This window comes from Trifolium pratense, linkage group LG5, assembly GCF_020283565.1.
Source record: "Trifolium pratense cultivar HEN17-A07 linkage group LG5, ARS_RC_1.1, whole genome shotgun sequence".
In the NCBI taxonomy this organism is placed as follows: Eukaryota; Viridiplantae; Streptophyta; class Magnoliopsida; order Fabales; family Fabaceae; genus Trifolium; species Trifolium pratense.
In genome coordinates this window covers 49,386,060-49,399,875 of record NC_060063.1, presented here as the reverse complement: position 1 = coordinate 49,399,875, position 13,816 = coordinate 49,386,060, and the positions used below count along the sequence as shown (strand labels likewise).

Sequence of the window (13,816 nt, the reverse complement as noted above, 5' to 3'; positions counted from 1 at the left end):
ATATAAAAAATTGGGTGTTGTTAACATGTGCATATAGGGCACATGTTAAGGTATCTTAATATAGAAATTTAACATTTAATAATACAAAAATTTAATGCTTAAAAAGTTAAAATTTAATGCTTCAACATTTAATACTTTCTATTTTTGCTTCCTTAACATGTGCCATTGATGCACATGTTAACATTTCCCTAAAAAATTTATATTGAAACAACATTTTTTGTTTTCGAAATGAGATAAACCGAAGTCTAAAAGACTAGACAAAAACTGAATATTTTGTCTCTCACTAAATTAAATGAGGAAAGTCCAGTTCTTTTACACGGTATGAACTAGAACATAGTTTGAAAGTCAATCTCTCTTATTAAATGACAATTTTTTATCTCAAAATACAAGTTGTCTAAAATGATTTTTTGCTTACAAAACACCTTACAAGATAATAAGTTGTTCAATATGTAGTTCTTACTTCCTAGTGGTTCATCCCAACTTGCAGGAGGTCATGAATCTTAACTGAGTGGTGTGGATAATGTAATTGATTCTTAAATAGAGTAATTTGTGATTTTCTTTTCATTGTGTTAATAAAAATAATATTTAAAGAGATGGAGTAAATGAGTTTAAAATTTATTTTTTTAAAAAAAATATTTTTCTTAATGTTTTTGTAAAGAAAAATTATGGTTTTTTCCAAAAAATTCCAAGTGGCATTAAATATTAATCAAAAAGAAATAAAAATGCCAACTAAGTTTGCCACATCAGCAACAATAAAGATTTCAAATCCAAGTGGCTATTAAGGGGGTAAATTATAGAATCTTCACATTATAAGGTATTAAGGATGAATGAAAAAATATTTTACAAAAGGTAAATCAAAATTTGCTAACATTACATGGGAGTATACAACTATTAACTCTTCTAAAAACGATTTAATTGGCATGTACGTTCAGTGTAAAACAGTTTTACACCGACATCCTATAAAAATTCACCAATTTGCCACATCACCCCACTCTTGTATGGTTATTTTGAAATTATTTATAAGACATGGAAGAATGATGATTTTTTTATTGGATATCAGTGTAAAACTATTTTACACTAACGGTGTAGGTCTCGATTAAACTCTTCTAAAAATGAGTAAAAATTGATTTTATTTTTTTTTAATTAATCTTGAGTATGGCTACTATATACGCGACAATGCATTATTATCATTAACGATGTGCGGACAAGATAATACTCCCTCCGTCTCTAATTATAGGAACATTTTACAAAAAAAAAAAAAAAAGTTGTCGCTATATATGACCCTTTACAAATTTCTAAATGCAATTATTACTCTCTTTCCAAATATATCCCCATTGATATCACTAACTTGCATTAAAATTAAAAAAAAAAAAAGTGGTATTATTTGTACAACAAATTTAGTGACAACTTTGGACAACATTTTTTTTCAGTTTATCTTTTGGGATTAAAATAATAAAAAGAAAGAAGAGAGATGGTAAAAATATAATGAGAGTATGAGAGATAATATTGTCTCTAAAGTTGTCTAAATTTACTTGTACAAATATCATTTTTCTTAAAAAAAAACATATTGAATACATTAAATATAAAGGACAAATTAGCAAAAGTATCACATACACAAATCTCATAGATTTTTTTATTTTACTAAACAAATCTCATAGATAAAAAACCAATTGTACTAGTACTATTTATTCTTTTTATATTACCAGCTATTGAAAATCATTATTGAACAGTACAGATTTGTTTTTCCCATTTTTTCATTCATAATTTTTTTTTATTATTTTGAAAAGCTATTGAAAAGAATAGACAAAAGTATATAGCCAGAGTATATAGCCAGAAACTATTAACCAAAATCAATACAAAGAATAGACAAAACAAAAGTACTGTAAAGCCCAGTAAAGCAGATATGACTAGAAACCTAACTCAGAGCCGGATAAAATCTCCTCCTCATAGTGAAAAGCTGAAACACTTTCTTCCATTTCCCTTATATCTTTCTCCATTTGGCTTATATCTTTCTTCACTCTCTGAAGCATACACTCCCTTTCATAAGCTTGTGCTCTAAGTGTCAACAAATGTGAAACTTTGTCCACTTTTTCGATGACGGGCTTGAGAAATCCAAATAGTTGACCATCTAGTCCAGACAAAATTGAATATGATGATTGCACATAGTTTGAGATTTTCTGAACCCCGTACCACTTGGTAGTTTTTAACACCCCCATTATCATAGTAAATTGGGTGACAGCTGTAACAATTCTTTGAACATCATGCCTGTTCTCAATCAAAAACTTATAGAAATCATTTTTAAATTTTCCATTAACTGTCAAAAATTCAGCCATAATATCTTCGTCAAAAGAACAGTTCAAACGGTTCAAAAGTGAAGACAATTCTTCAATTATATGATTTACTGAAATTGAATCATTAGAAGCAGCTGAGGTAGAGGGAGAAGGTGCAATTGCAGCTTCAAGTGAAGCAGAAGCTTCAAGTGAAGGAGAAGCTTCAAGTGAAGGAGAAGCTTCAAGTGAAGTAGAAGCTTCAAGTGAAGTAGAAGCTTCAACTGAAGCAGAAGGTGCAACTGAAGCAGAAGGTGCAACTGAAGCAGAAGGTGCAACTGAAGCAGAAGGTGGTTGCTGCAACCCCATCTCAACCATCTCAATTCTTACTATACTCTTGTTGTTGACCACATAGCCATGTGTATGGCACAAAAATTTCTTAACAGGGATGAAATCCTTCAAGGTTACAGTGTCGAAAGAACCAGTAAAAGTATGAATCAATTCTGCAGAAAAGGAAAGAAAAAAAAAATAAGAGAAAAAACAAAAGATTAATAAGAATAAAATTAACAATATAATTATAACAAGAAAACATTAAGCAAATGCTTACCGGATACCACATTGTTTAGCTCATTGAATTGATCAATGAGGTAAACATGTGCTTTCACATACAGGGGTTTTTCGGTAGATATTTCTTCAAAGACACCCATTCTCAAAGAAATCTCTAAAGAACTGCTGCTTCTCCTCTTGATTATCTCCAAGAACCAAGGAACATCAACCTTCTCGTTGAAGGGAATCTTCAAGGGAAAGGATCGAAGAAGAAAGAAAGGGTTCTTTCTTGTGACATTGAATTCAAATGTATTCATCCCTGTGTTCAAACCAATTTCAATGCAATTGTCTAACAATTAGTAAAAGGGTTCAAAAGAACAGGGTGACAGCTGAATTCAAATTCACTTGAAGCTTCTCCTTCACTTGAAGCTTCTGCTTCACTTGAAGCTGCAATTGCACCTTCTCCCTCTACCTCAGCTGCTTCTAATGATTCAATTTCAGTAAATCATATAATTGAAGAATTGTCTTCACTTTTGAACCGTTTGAACTGTTCTTTTGACGAAGATATTATGGCTGAATTTTTGACAGTTAATGGAAAATTTAAAAATGATTTCTATAAGTTTTTGATTGAGAACAGGCATGATGTTCAAAGAATTGTTACAGCTGTCACCCAATTTACTATGATAATGGGGGTGTTAAAAACTACCAAGTGGTACGGGGTTCAGAAAATTCAGCCATAATATCTTCGTCAAAAGAACAGTTCAAACGGTTCAAAAGTGAAGACAATTCTTCAATTATATGATTTACTGAAATTGAATCATTAGAAGCAGCTGAGGTAGAGGGAGAAGGTGCAATTGCAGCTTCAAGTGAAGCAGAAGCTTCAAGTGAAGGAGAAGCTTCAAGTGAAGGAGAAGCTTCAAGTGAAGTAGAAGCTTCAAGTGAAGTAGAAGCTTCAACTGAAGCAGAAGGTGCAACTGAAGCAGAAGGTGCAACTGAAGCAGAAGGTGCAACTGAAGCAGAAGGTGGTTGCTGCAACCCCATCTCAACCATCTCAATTCTTACTATACTCTTGTTGTTGACCACATAGCCATGTGTATGGCACAAAAATTTCTTAACAGGGATGAAATCCTTCAAGGTTACAGTGTCGAAAGAACCAGTAAAAGTATGAATCAATTCTGCAGAAAAGGAAAGAAAAAAAAAATAAGAGAAAAAACAAAAGATTAATAAGAATAAAATTAACAATATAATTATAACAAGAAAACATTAAGCAAATGCTTACCGGATACCACATTGTTTAGCTCATTGAATTGATCAATGAGGTAAACATGTGCTTTCACATACAGGGGTTTTTCGGTAGATATTTCTTCAAAGACACCCATTCTCAAAGAAATCTCTAAAGAACTGCTGCTTCTCCTCTTGATTATCTCCAAGAACCAAGGAACATCAACCTTCTCGTTGAAGGGAATCTTCAAGGGAAAGGATCGAAGAAGAAAGAAAGGGTTCTTTCTTGTGACATTGAATTCAAATGTATTCATCCCTGTGTTCAAACCAATTTCAATGCAATTGTCTAACAATTAGTAAAAGGGTTTCTCGAACAATTCAAACCAATATCAAAAACCCCACTTCAGAATCAAATTCAAAAGACAAATATTTATGATTATGTTAATAAAAAACAAATTTTTCCTCAAAGATTACAAGAGAAAATTATAACAAAACAATTAAATTAAAAACTAATTGAAAAAAAAATAAAAAATTCCATGATTAAGTTATTAAAAATAAATCTTTCATCAAAGATTACAAGAGAAAATTAAAACAAAAGTTAAAATGAAAACCCTAATCGAACCACAAATCTGCGATGATTAAGTTATTAAAAATCAGATCTTTCCTTGAAGATTACAAGAGAAAATTAAAACAAAAGTTAAAATGAAAACCTAATTGAACAACAAATGCGATGATTAAGTTATTAACAATCAAAAATTTCATCAAAGATTACAGTAGAAAATTAAAACAAAACAGTTAATTAAATTGAAAACCCTAATTACAAACAAATCTTCGATTGCAAGAGAAAATTTCAAGAAAACGAAGATGAGAGAGAGAGAGAGAGTACTGATCAGTTGTTGAATGTGAGATTGAGAGAGAAATTGAGAGTGAGACGGTTGGATGACGAGATCAGAGAGAAGAGACTCTTGGTACTTGCTTTCTGTGGCCTTTTGAAAATGTTCAAAAGCGAAGTGTGACGTTTTAGAAAGTGAAGTGACTTATATATAAGAAGAATAAGAATGAATTTAATAACGGGTAGTAGGGTTTTGACAACATCGGGTATGGTTTAGGTGCGGGTCATCCGGTTTCTAAGGTCGGTTTGGTATTTTGAATTTTGAAATTTGAAATGCCATTTTGCCTTTTCTTTCTTTTAGGAATAGGAAGGGTTTTTTTTTTTGACAAATGGAATAGGAAGGGTTAATAAAAGGTTTAATTGCTAAAATAATTTCTTACCTTTTAGAGGAGATGTAAGATATGGTTGAGCACGGACGAGCGATTTAACTTGCAACTGATATAATCGATAACACATTAAAATATTTAATTGAATGTGGGTTGAGATCACTAGTTAACAATTATGAAAAATTGGGATGAACATTTGCATACGCGCGAGCGCGAGTCTCTGAAATTTTATCTTTTTGTAGTAGAATTTAGATACAAAATAATTTTTTTCCTTTTCTCTCTCTCTCAATCTCGTATATTCTTTGCTTTTTTTTTTATAAGCAATATTCTTTGTTTTTTATTTTATTCACCTTTGATATAAGAGATAAGTATTATATTTTACTAACTTATAAAATGTTGCCGGATGAGGTGCGAAATAAATAATTATATTTCTCTTATACTTGATCTACTAATATCTTTAGATCTACAAATACAAATTATCAAAAAAACAAAAAAAAAATCTACAAATATGAAACAAAGTAATAACATGTCATCCTCTTTGTTTTTCCATTTAGTTCTTCTATTCTTTGTTACCTTGTGTACAAGATATTATACTATTTGAAAATTAGGATTTTTGAATAATAGACTTTTAGATGTAAATAATGTTTCAATATAATCCTTAATATTCGACTCGTTCTACCCGTCACTCGAACAAACAAAAGATATAAATTGTCAAAATTGAGTCCAGATTAAATAGATGTGATTTTTATAGATTTTATAATTTTCAACTCGAATCCAACCGATAACGACCGATGCACATGCTTGGAATTTTGTTGACTATTATTAGTGATTATATTTCCATATCTCTTGTCTTAACACATAAAAAATCTCTGATATTTACATTGATAGCTAGACCAGTATAAAACACATATTATTATTATTATTATTATTATTATTAGTTACTAGTAGTACTACTTACTCAAATGGTCAGCTATCAATGAAGTGGACAGTACTTACTTACTCCCTCTGGTCTCATATATATAGTCTAAATACATTAATTCTACGATGAATTTAAAAAGTGAAAATGTTTCTTATATATGAAATTAGATGGAGTACTCCAATAGTGTTAAGGTCTAACGTAGTTTGGATATTTATAAGAGTTCGAATTTGATACTACCTCGTAAGTCGTAACTATAGTCTATATTCATGACTCATGAGTCTATTTTTCACTTTATCTACGGTATGAAATAAAATGGTGTGATTCTCTTCTTTAATCAAGGTTTAATTGAAGGTCCTAATTGAAACATTCCCTCAATTTTTTTAATTAATCAGAACAAGATTCAAACTAATAGTTACATATCTATATCTATTATTTATTATTTATATGTTTACAGGTTTCTCTTTCATGGTTATTTTTCTAGGTGGCAATCTCTCTTTAATCTAAGTAATATGTGGCACTCTTATAGTTTTACATTTTTTATGTGACAAATGCTTAAGAGTTCTTTCTTATAAATTCTTCCAAAAATCAAATTCGGATATCACATTATTTCCCATTTATCACATTATCAATTTCGGATATCATTAACTCTTTCGATCAATGTAAAAGTGAAACTTTTTATTTAATCTTCAATAAAAAAAATTATCAAATAAATAGAATTTTTACAAAAAATAGATATCTTTTTTAAGTTGGATCAATGTAAAAATATTATTTTTACCAAGTAAAATATATTCATACACTACCCACGTGAGTTTAACTCAGTTGGTAGGGACATCACTATGTGCAGGAGTCTGGGTTCGAACCCGATATACTCCACTTATTTACATTTAAGGTGAATTTTCTAGCCACTAGACAACTTGGAAAAAAAATCATACACATTTTTTTTACAATAGCAAATTCAACTAATTTAATTAATCAACATAAATTTAAAATATGATTGGCAATGTGCAAATTCATACACGTTTTTTTTATGAATATTCTTTCCATTTGCATGAATCTTCATAGTTGACCCCAAAAAAATGCTAATGTCTCTTTGACCAAAAAAAAAATGCTAATGTCATTTAACATTGTTAATCAAAGATCGTATCCCTTAAAATAAAATAAATATCCTCATTTATAGAGAGAGAAAGAGAAAAAAAATGTTATAATGTACCCCAAAAAAAAATTACAAACATGAGTAAAAATTTGTATAAAAACTAAAACCAAAATTTAAGATATTTATAAAAATAAAGAATTTATTTGTTAAATGTTACTCCATCTTTCCACCTATTATTTTATGTTTATGACTTTATGTAATGCAAATTGCAATGTAGAGTTTGTCTCCTGCTAAAGTTCACATAGCCCAGAACTAGTTGTACTGTAGTATTTGAAAGAAAGAAACTACTATGTCACAAAAAATTGATGTTGTTCCCTACTTTTTTTGTGAGGGAAGAATCACCTTGATTTTGTGAAGTGGTAGTGCCAGATGATCCGGATATGCCATGGGTACAAATTAATTAAGTATATATATACTCCTATTCCTATAGCAAACTACACCTTACCTTATGTATGTTGGAGAATGAGTTTGTGGTTTTTGAATTTGATGAAATGAGAAGCATACAAGAAGGGTTGTCAATTAAAAAAACGCTTTTTAATTTTATTGAATCTACCTAAAAAGTTTTTTTTTTTTTTTTCCTACTTATTTGGTCTTAGGGGATATTGCACCCATTGATTTGTGCATTTTTTAAGAAAACACTTGTATTATTAAGAAAGGTTGTTGATATTAATTTTGTTTGACTTGTGTGAAACTTTTATATATTGGTGGGAGTATTATATTTAATGAATTTAATGTTTTTTTTTTTATATTTCAATGCAAGTTGGTGGGACTATTAATAAGGGATAGTATATTTTGAAAAAGAATAATAATTGTATTTAGAAATTTGTACATAATCTTATATATAAGGACAAAAAAAATTTGTAAAAGGTTCTTATAATTAGAAACGGAGAAAATATAGGGTGCGTTTGATTTGCAAAACAGTAGGTACTGAACATGACATAACAGTACAGTACATGACAGAACAAGATAATACAAGATAAAACTACATTGGAGAGAGATAATATTTTTTATATTCGAAAATAAAATAGGTATTTTCGTATTTTTTATAGTTGTACCGTGGACAAAAAATTGTATTGTGGTTCAGTAGGAGACAAAAATTCTTGTTTTTGTCCTGTCCCGTACTGCCTATTTGTCCACCCTAAGATCTCTTTCACAAATTCATACCAGTAAGAATTAAGAAAAATAGTTTTTACATTAAATGTGACAATAATATATTTTCTCTTTCTAAAATTATCCTTGAATTATTAAGAAAGAGGCCTAATGATCTTTTAATTTTTCTTCTTTTTTTAATTATGGGTATGCGTATGTTTGTAAAAATTTAACTACTTCACCTTTAACTTTTAAAATATTTTTATAAAATGAGACGACAAAAGTTTACAAAAAATCTTATATATACGACATAGAGAGTATATGATACTCCTATATATACACTATAGATTATAAATTGTATATTAGTTACGTTAAAAAAAAAAATTAAAATTGTATATTATTTCCTCTTGTTCTATATATATAAGAAAAAGTTGACTTTTTAGATTCACGGTAGAATTGATGTATTTAGACAATAATATAGTTTAAGGCTCCATTTAGCCCAACTTATTTTCTACTTTTCTATTTCACTTTAAATTAATTAGATCAGTAAAAAATTATGTTTGACCTTATTTCTCCTTGCTTTTGACTTTTTTACTTTATTTCTCTATTTATTTTACGTAGAAATAGGGTCAAAAACAATTTTTTACTTCCTTAATTTTTTTAAAAAGGAGTAGAAAAGTAGAAAATAAGCCGGGCCAAACAGAGCCTAAATAGATTAATCCTACAATAAATCCAAAAAATGAAATGTTTCTTATTGTACTCCCTCTAGTCTTGAATATTAGAAACAAAAAAAAATGCACACCCTTTAAGAAAAGTGGATAAAGTGTAAAAAAAATATGTCATTTACTATTTGGAAGCCCCTATTATACACCTGCTTTACCTGGTGCACCCATACACCCCTATAATTGACCTGCTATAGCAGGTTGCCCAATTTTATTGGATGGTGGGACCCAGAAATTTCAAAATAAAGGAAAAACACATTTAATTGGTTGATTACAGTTTTGCCCCTCACAGATCTACAACACCTCCATCTTCTTCCTCGCGTGAGGGAAGAACTTCATCTTCTTCCTCACGTTCACAACAACAACATCATCTGCATCGCACGTTCGTTCACAACAACTTCATCATCTTCACAATGGACTTTGTTTTCTCTCATCTTTGGTGTGAACCCGTCTTCTTCAAAGCATAGATCTATGTCAAAACTATATTTTTCCCTCTTTGATTTAAAGCACAAAAATCGTTCTTCTTCTCTGCAAATTTGTCCGGAAATTTCCAGCTTCGTCCAATTCATCAATTCAAGGTTTGTTGTTAAAATTCTATTTATTACATTATTGCACAATTTAAAATATGAAATTGCTCAATAACGAAAATGGATATGCACTGTTGACCTTCTTTTTTGTTGATTTTATAGTTGAAACTCTTCTTTTAACAAAACAACCTGAGATGGAAACAGAATATGAAGAACAAATTTGTAGTCCAACTGATAACTCATGTGAGGTGTGTTTTTGTTGTAAATTATATGTGATTTTGTTGTGTAAACTGATCTATAATGTTATTGAAATGTTATTGACATATGTTTTACAATTGTTCAGGGTTTGGAAACTGAAAGTGGGACAATCAATATGAAATTTGATTACAAAGGACATAGAATTCCTATAAACGGGGTAGAAGATATGGGTGGATTGAATTTTAAGAAGTTTACTCCAGCTGAATTATTGCAGTATGACTTTCCTAACCGTGAGGTGGCTTTTACATTCTATAACTGGTACAGTCGAATGCATGGATTTTCTGCCCGCAAAAACAGGATAAGAAGAAACAAAGACCAAGAGGTTGTCCAACAGGAGTTTGTGTGTTATAGGCAAGGGTTTAGAGAAGATAGATTTAAGGACAACAAAATCCGTCAGCGTGAAGCAAAGGTAGTTACAAGATGCGGTTGTGAGGCAAAGTGTACTGTGCATTTTGATCACATCAATCAACGTTGGTACGTAAGATGGATAAATGATTACCACAATCACCCTTTTGTTGAAGAAAAATTTATTGGGTTTCTACCAGGTCATAGGGGAATGGATGATGATGACATACTTCAAATGAATCACCATAAGAAGTCGGGGATTAGGACATCACAAATATTTGGATCATTTGCTAATCAAGTTGGTGGATATGAGCATGTCACTTTCTCAGTTCAAGACATGTATAATGCAGTAGACAAGGAGAGGCGTTCTAAAGGTACTGACTCAAGAGCTGCATTAGCATATTTGCGTTCTTTGAAGAGTTCTGATCCAACAATGTATTGGAAGCATACAGTTGATAAACAAGGAAGGTTGGAACATTTATTCTGGTCTGATGGTAGGAGTCAAATGGATTACAACATATTTGGGGATGTTTTGGCTTTTGATGCAACATACAAAAAGAATCGATATTTGTGTCCTCTAGTTATATTTTCAGGGGTAAATCACCACAACCAAACTACAGTATTTGCCACTGCTATTGTTGCCAATGAGACTGAGGAAACATATGTTTGGTTGCTAGAATGTTTGTTGGAAGTAATGAATGGCAAGATGCCAAAATCTGTGATAACGGATGGTGACTTAGCAATGAAGAATGCAATAAGAAGGGTGTTTCCTAATGCCCACCATAGACTATGCGCTTGGCATCTTATAAGGAATGCAACCTCCAATGTGAAGAGCAACAGATTCACGCATTTGTTTAGGAAATTAATGTTGTGTGATTATGAGCTTGTTGATTTTGAAAGAAAATGGAATGACATGGTTACCGAGTGTGGAGTTGAAGATAATAATTGGGTTTTAGATATGTATGAAAAGAAGGAGATGTGGGCTACAGCACACATTCGAGGTAAGTTTTTTGGAGGTTTTAGAACTACTTCCCGTTGTGAGGGGCTTCATGCTAAAATTGGCAAATTTGTAAACTACCGCAATAATTTAACTGAGTTCTTGCAACATTTCAACCAATGCATAGAATATTTAAGGTACAAAGAGCTTGAAGCTGACTATCTATCGATGCATGGTGAACGTGTGACTCAAACTGAATTCCATTTACTTGAGAAAAATGCATCGAAAGTTTACACAAAAAATGTTTTCTTTCTATTTCGCACTATTATGCAAAAATCATCTGCTGTCAAAGTTGTTGGGTGCAAACAAACAGCTTCCTGTTTCATATATATTGTCAATAAATATTGTAGATCTGATAGTGAATGGCACGTGTCTTACTGGCCTGTTAGTATGGAAATAAAATGTTCATGTCTTAGGATGGAATCTATTGGTATCCCTTGTGATCATATAGTATGTGTAATGGTTTATTTGAATATGGTAGAAATTCCATCATCTTTGGTGTTAGACAGATGGACAAAGAATGTTAAGGACTTGAGTAATTATACAAGGCAAGGACAATCAGGTGGATGGGATTCGATGTCAGTTTGTCGCTACAAATCTTTAAATCAGAGATGTAGAGAAATCAATAGTTTGGTGTGTAAGAATCCAGAGGCTTACGCTGAAACTATAGAGTTGTTGAATGATCATTACGGACATGTTAAAAGTAAGTATGAGGTACAAGATGAGGGTAGTGATAAGATGGAAGGACACAATGAGCGTTATCTGCAAAACCCAGTCATTGCTAGAACCAAGGGACGTGGCGGAAATGTTGCGGGCAGGGCTGGTAACAAAAGGAAAAAAAGTCAATGTGGTTTTTGTGGGATTGTTGGTCATAATAAGCAAACTTGTGCTGCATTTAAAAAACAGAAAAAGACAGTTGACAAAAGTGATGTAGATGATGATGAGGAGGATGATGGTGGTGGAGATGATGATGATGATGATGACGACGACGACTACCGTTGATAATATTGATCAAGCTGATATTTGTGATGATTTGCAAGGTACTTTGTATTAATTTTTTAAAAATTTGTTTCATCAATATGTCTTGGTGCTAATAATGAATGTATGTGTACTAATAACTTGATTTTTAATATTTCAGATGAATCACTTTGTTGTTCCTGTGTTCCATGGTCATGAAATGGAGTTCAAAAGTGATGGTGAAACCTCTCATGGTCTATGAAAGCAAAATTACTAAAAAAGGAGATGTTTTTTGTTCCATCAGTACCTTAGACTTATAGTATTTTATTCTATTTTGTTTAGTTGGTTTCCTAGTATTTGAATCAAGTTCCATGGGTATGGTTTGTTTAGTGGTTTCATATTCAATTTTAAAGATTAATGATGTATTATATAGGACCCACTACTAAGTTTGGACTATCTTTGTTATATGAAGCAATGTTTAATTATGCAAGTATCAGTTTTAGTCTTGTTTTTTTGCACTATCGCGTTAGTAGTAAATAAAAATGTGAACATCATGTCCGGTGTGTTTTGCCACGTTATTAGTAAATCATAGTAAACTTATTTGGCGCGTTAAGTGTGTTTTGCCGTATTATTAGTAAATAAAAATGTAAACTTTTTTGACGCATCAGGTGTGTTTTACCGTGTTATTAGTAAATAAAAATGTGAACATCATGTCCGGTGTGTTTTGCCACGTTATTAGTAAATCATAGTAAACTTATTTGACGCGTTAAGTGTGTTTTGCCGTATTATTAGTAAATAAAAATGTAAACTTTTTTGACGCATCAGGTGTGTTTTACCGTGTTATTAGTAAAAAAAAATGTAAACTTATTTGGCGCGTCGCATCTATGTTATCGCGTTATTACAAAATTAAATTGTTAACTTATTTGCCACATTAGTAAATAAAAATGTAAACTTACTTAACGTGTTGCGTGTATTTTACAATTCCATTTTAAATTGTAGAAAGTAGTATGTGCATACTTAGTAAATAATCTAATAAAGATACTTAACACACCACATAATAATAATAATAACATTGTACTTATGATACACAAACAGGTGAGCTAATCACCATGCATAAGTTCAAGGTGATCTAATCACCAAACATAATATAAATATAAAGATAAGCTTGATAAATCAAGCTATCTAGATGTTCTAGTTACCATTACAATACCAAAGGCAGATGCCAACATAATAACAAGAGTTTGAAAAGGATGATAACATAACAAACACAACACAAAAGGATGATATCACATGATAGGGCAAGCAATACTTCAAGCAGATTTTTTAAGATCGTTTTCCACAACCTCAACCTTCAAGACTTTCGGAGGATAGTCCAGATCAAACTTCAGCTTATGAAGCTCGGGTTTCAGCTTGAGTTTTTTGATGAACTCATAGATCGGCTTTCCAAGGTGGTACTGTGGAATTGCCGTGTCAGACTTAGTCACAGTGCAAATGATATTTTGTTTTGTCTGTTCGTTGATAACAACAAGACTCTGGTTGGGAATGAATGGTTCATCAGATGAGACCAATGCAGGGAAGTGCTACAAAATAATAATTA

At 31.2% G+C, this 13,816-nt stretch overlaps 2 protein-coding genes across 2 annotated transcripts; one reads left to right on the top strand and one right to left on the bottom strand.

Moving 5' to 3' along the window:
• Positions 1 to 1,790: 1,790 nt before the first annotated feature.
• LOC123887278 (lamin-1-like) lies at positions 1,791 to 5,053 on the bottom strand. Its single transcript, XM_045936564.1, has 4 exons — positions 4,921 to 5,053; positions 4,093 to 4,350; positions 3,557 to 3,988; positions 1,791 to 2,338 (listed from the first exon to the last, which is right to left on the bottom strand). Exons 2-4 carry the CDS (start codon positions 4,346 to 4,348, stop codon positions 1,908 to 1,910), a joined length of 1,119 nt encoding a protein of 372 aa, XP_045792520.1. The 5' UTR covers positions 4,349 to 4,350; positions 4,921 to 5,053; the 3' UTR covers positions 1,791 to 1,907.
• Positions 5,054 to 9,830: 4,777 nt separating this feature from the next.
• On the top strand, positions 9,831 to 12,330 carry LOC123887277 (protein FAR1-RELATED SEQUENCE 5-like). Its single transcript, XM_045936563.1, has 2 exons — positions 9,831 to 9,910; positions 10,006 to 12,330. Exons 1-2 carry the CDS (start codon positions 9,857 to 9,859, stop codon positions 12,262 to 12,264), a joined length of 2,313 nt encoding a protein of 770 aa, XP_045792519.1. The 5' UTR covers positions 9,831 to 9,856; the 3' UTR covers positions 12,265 to 12,330.
• Positions 12,331 to 13,816: the final 1,486 nt, after the last annotated feature.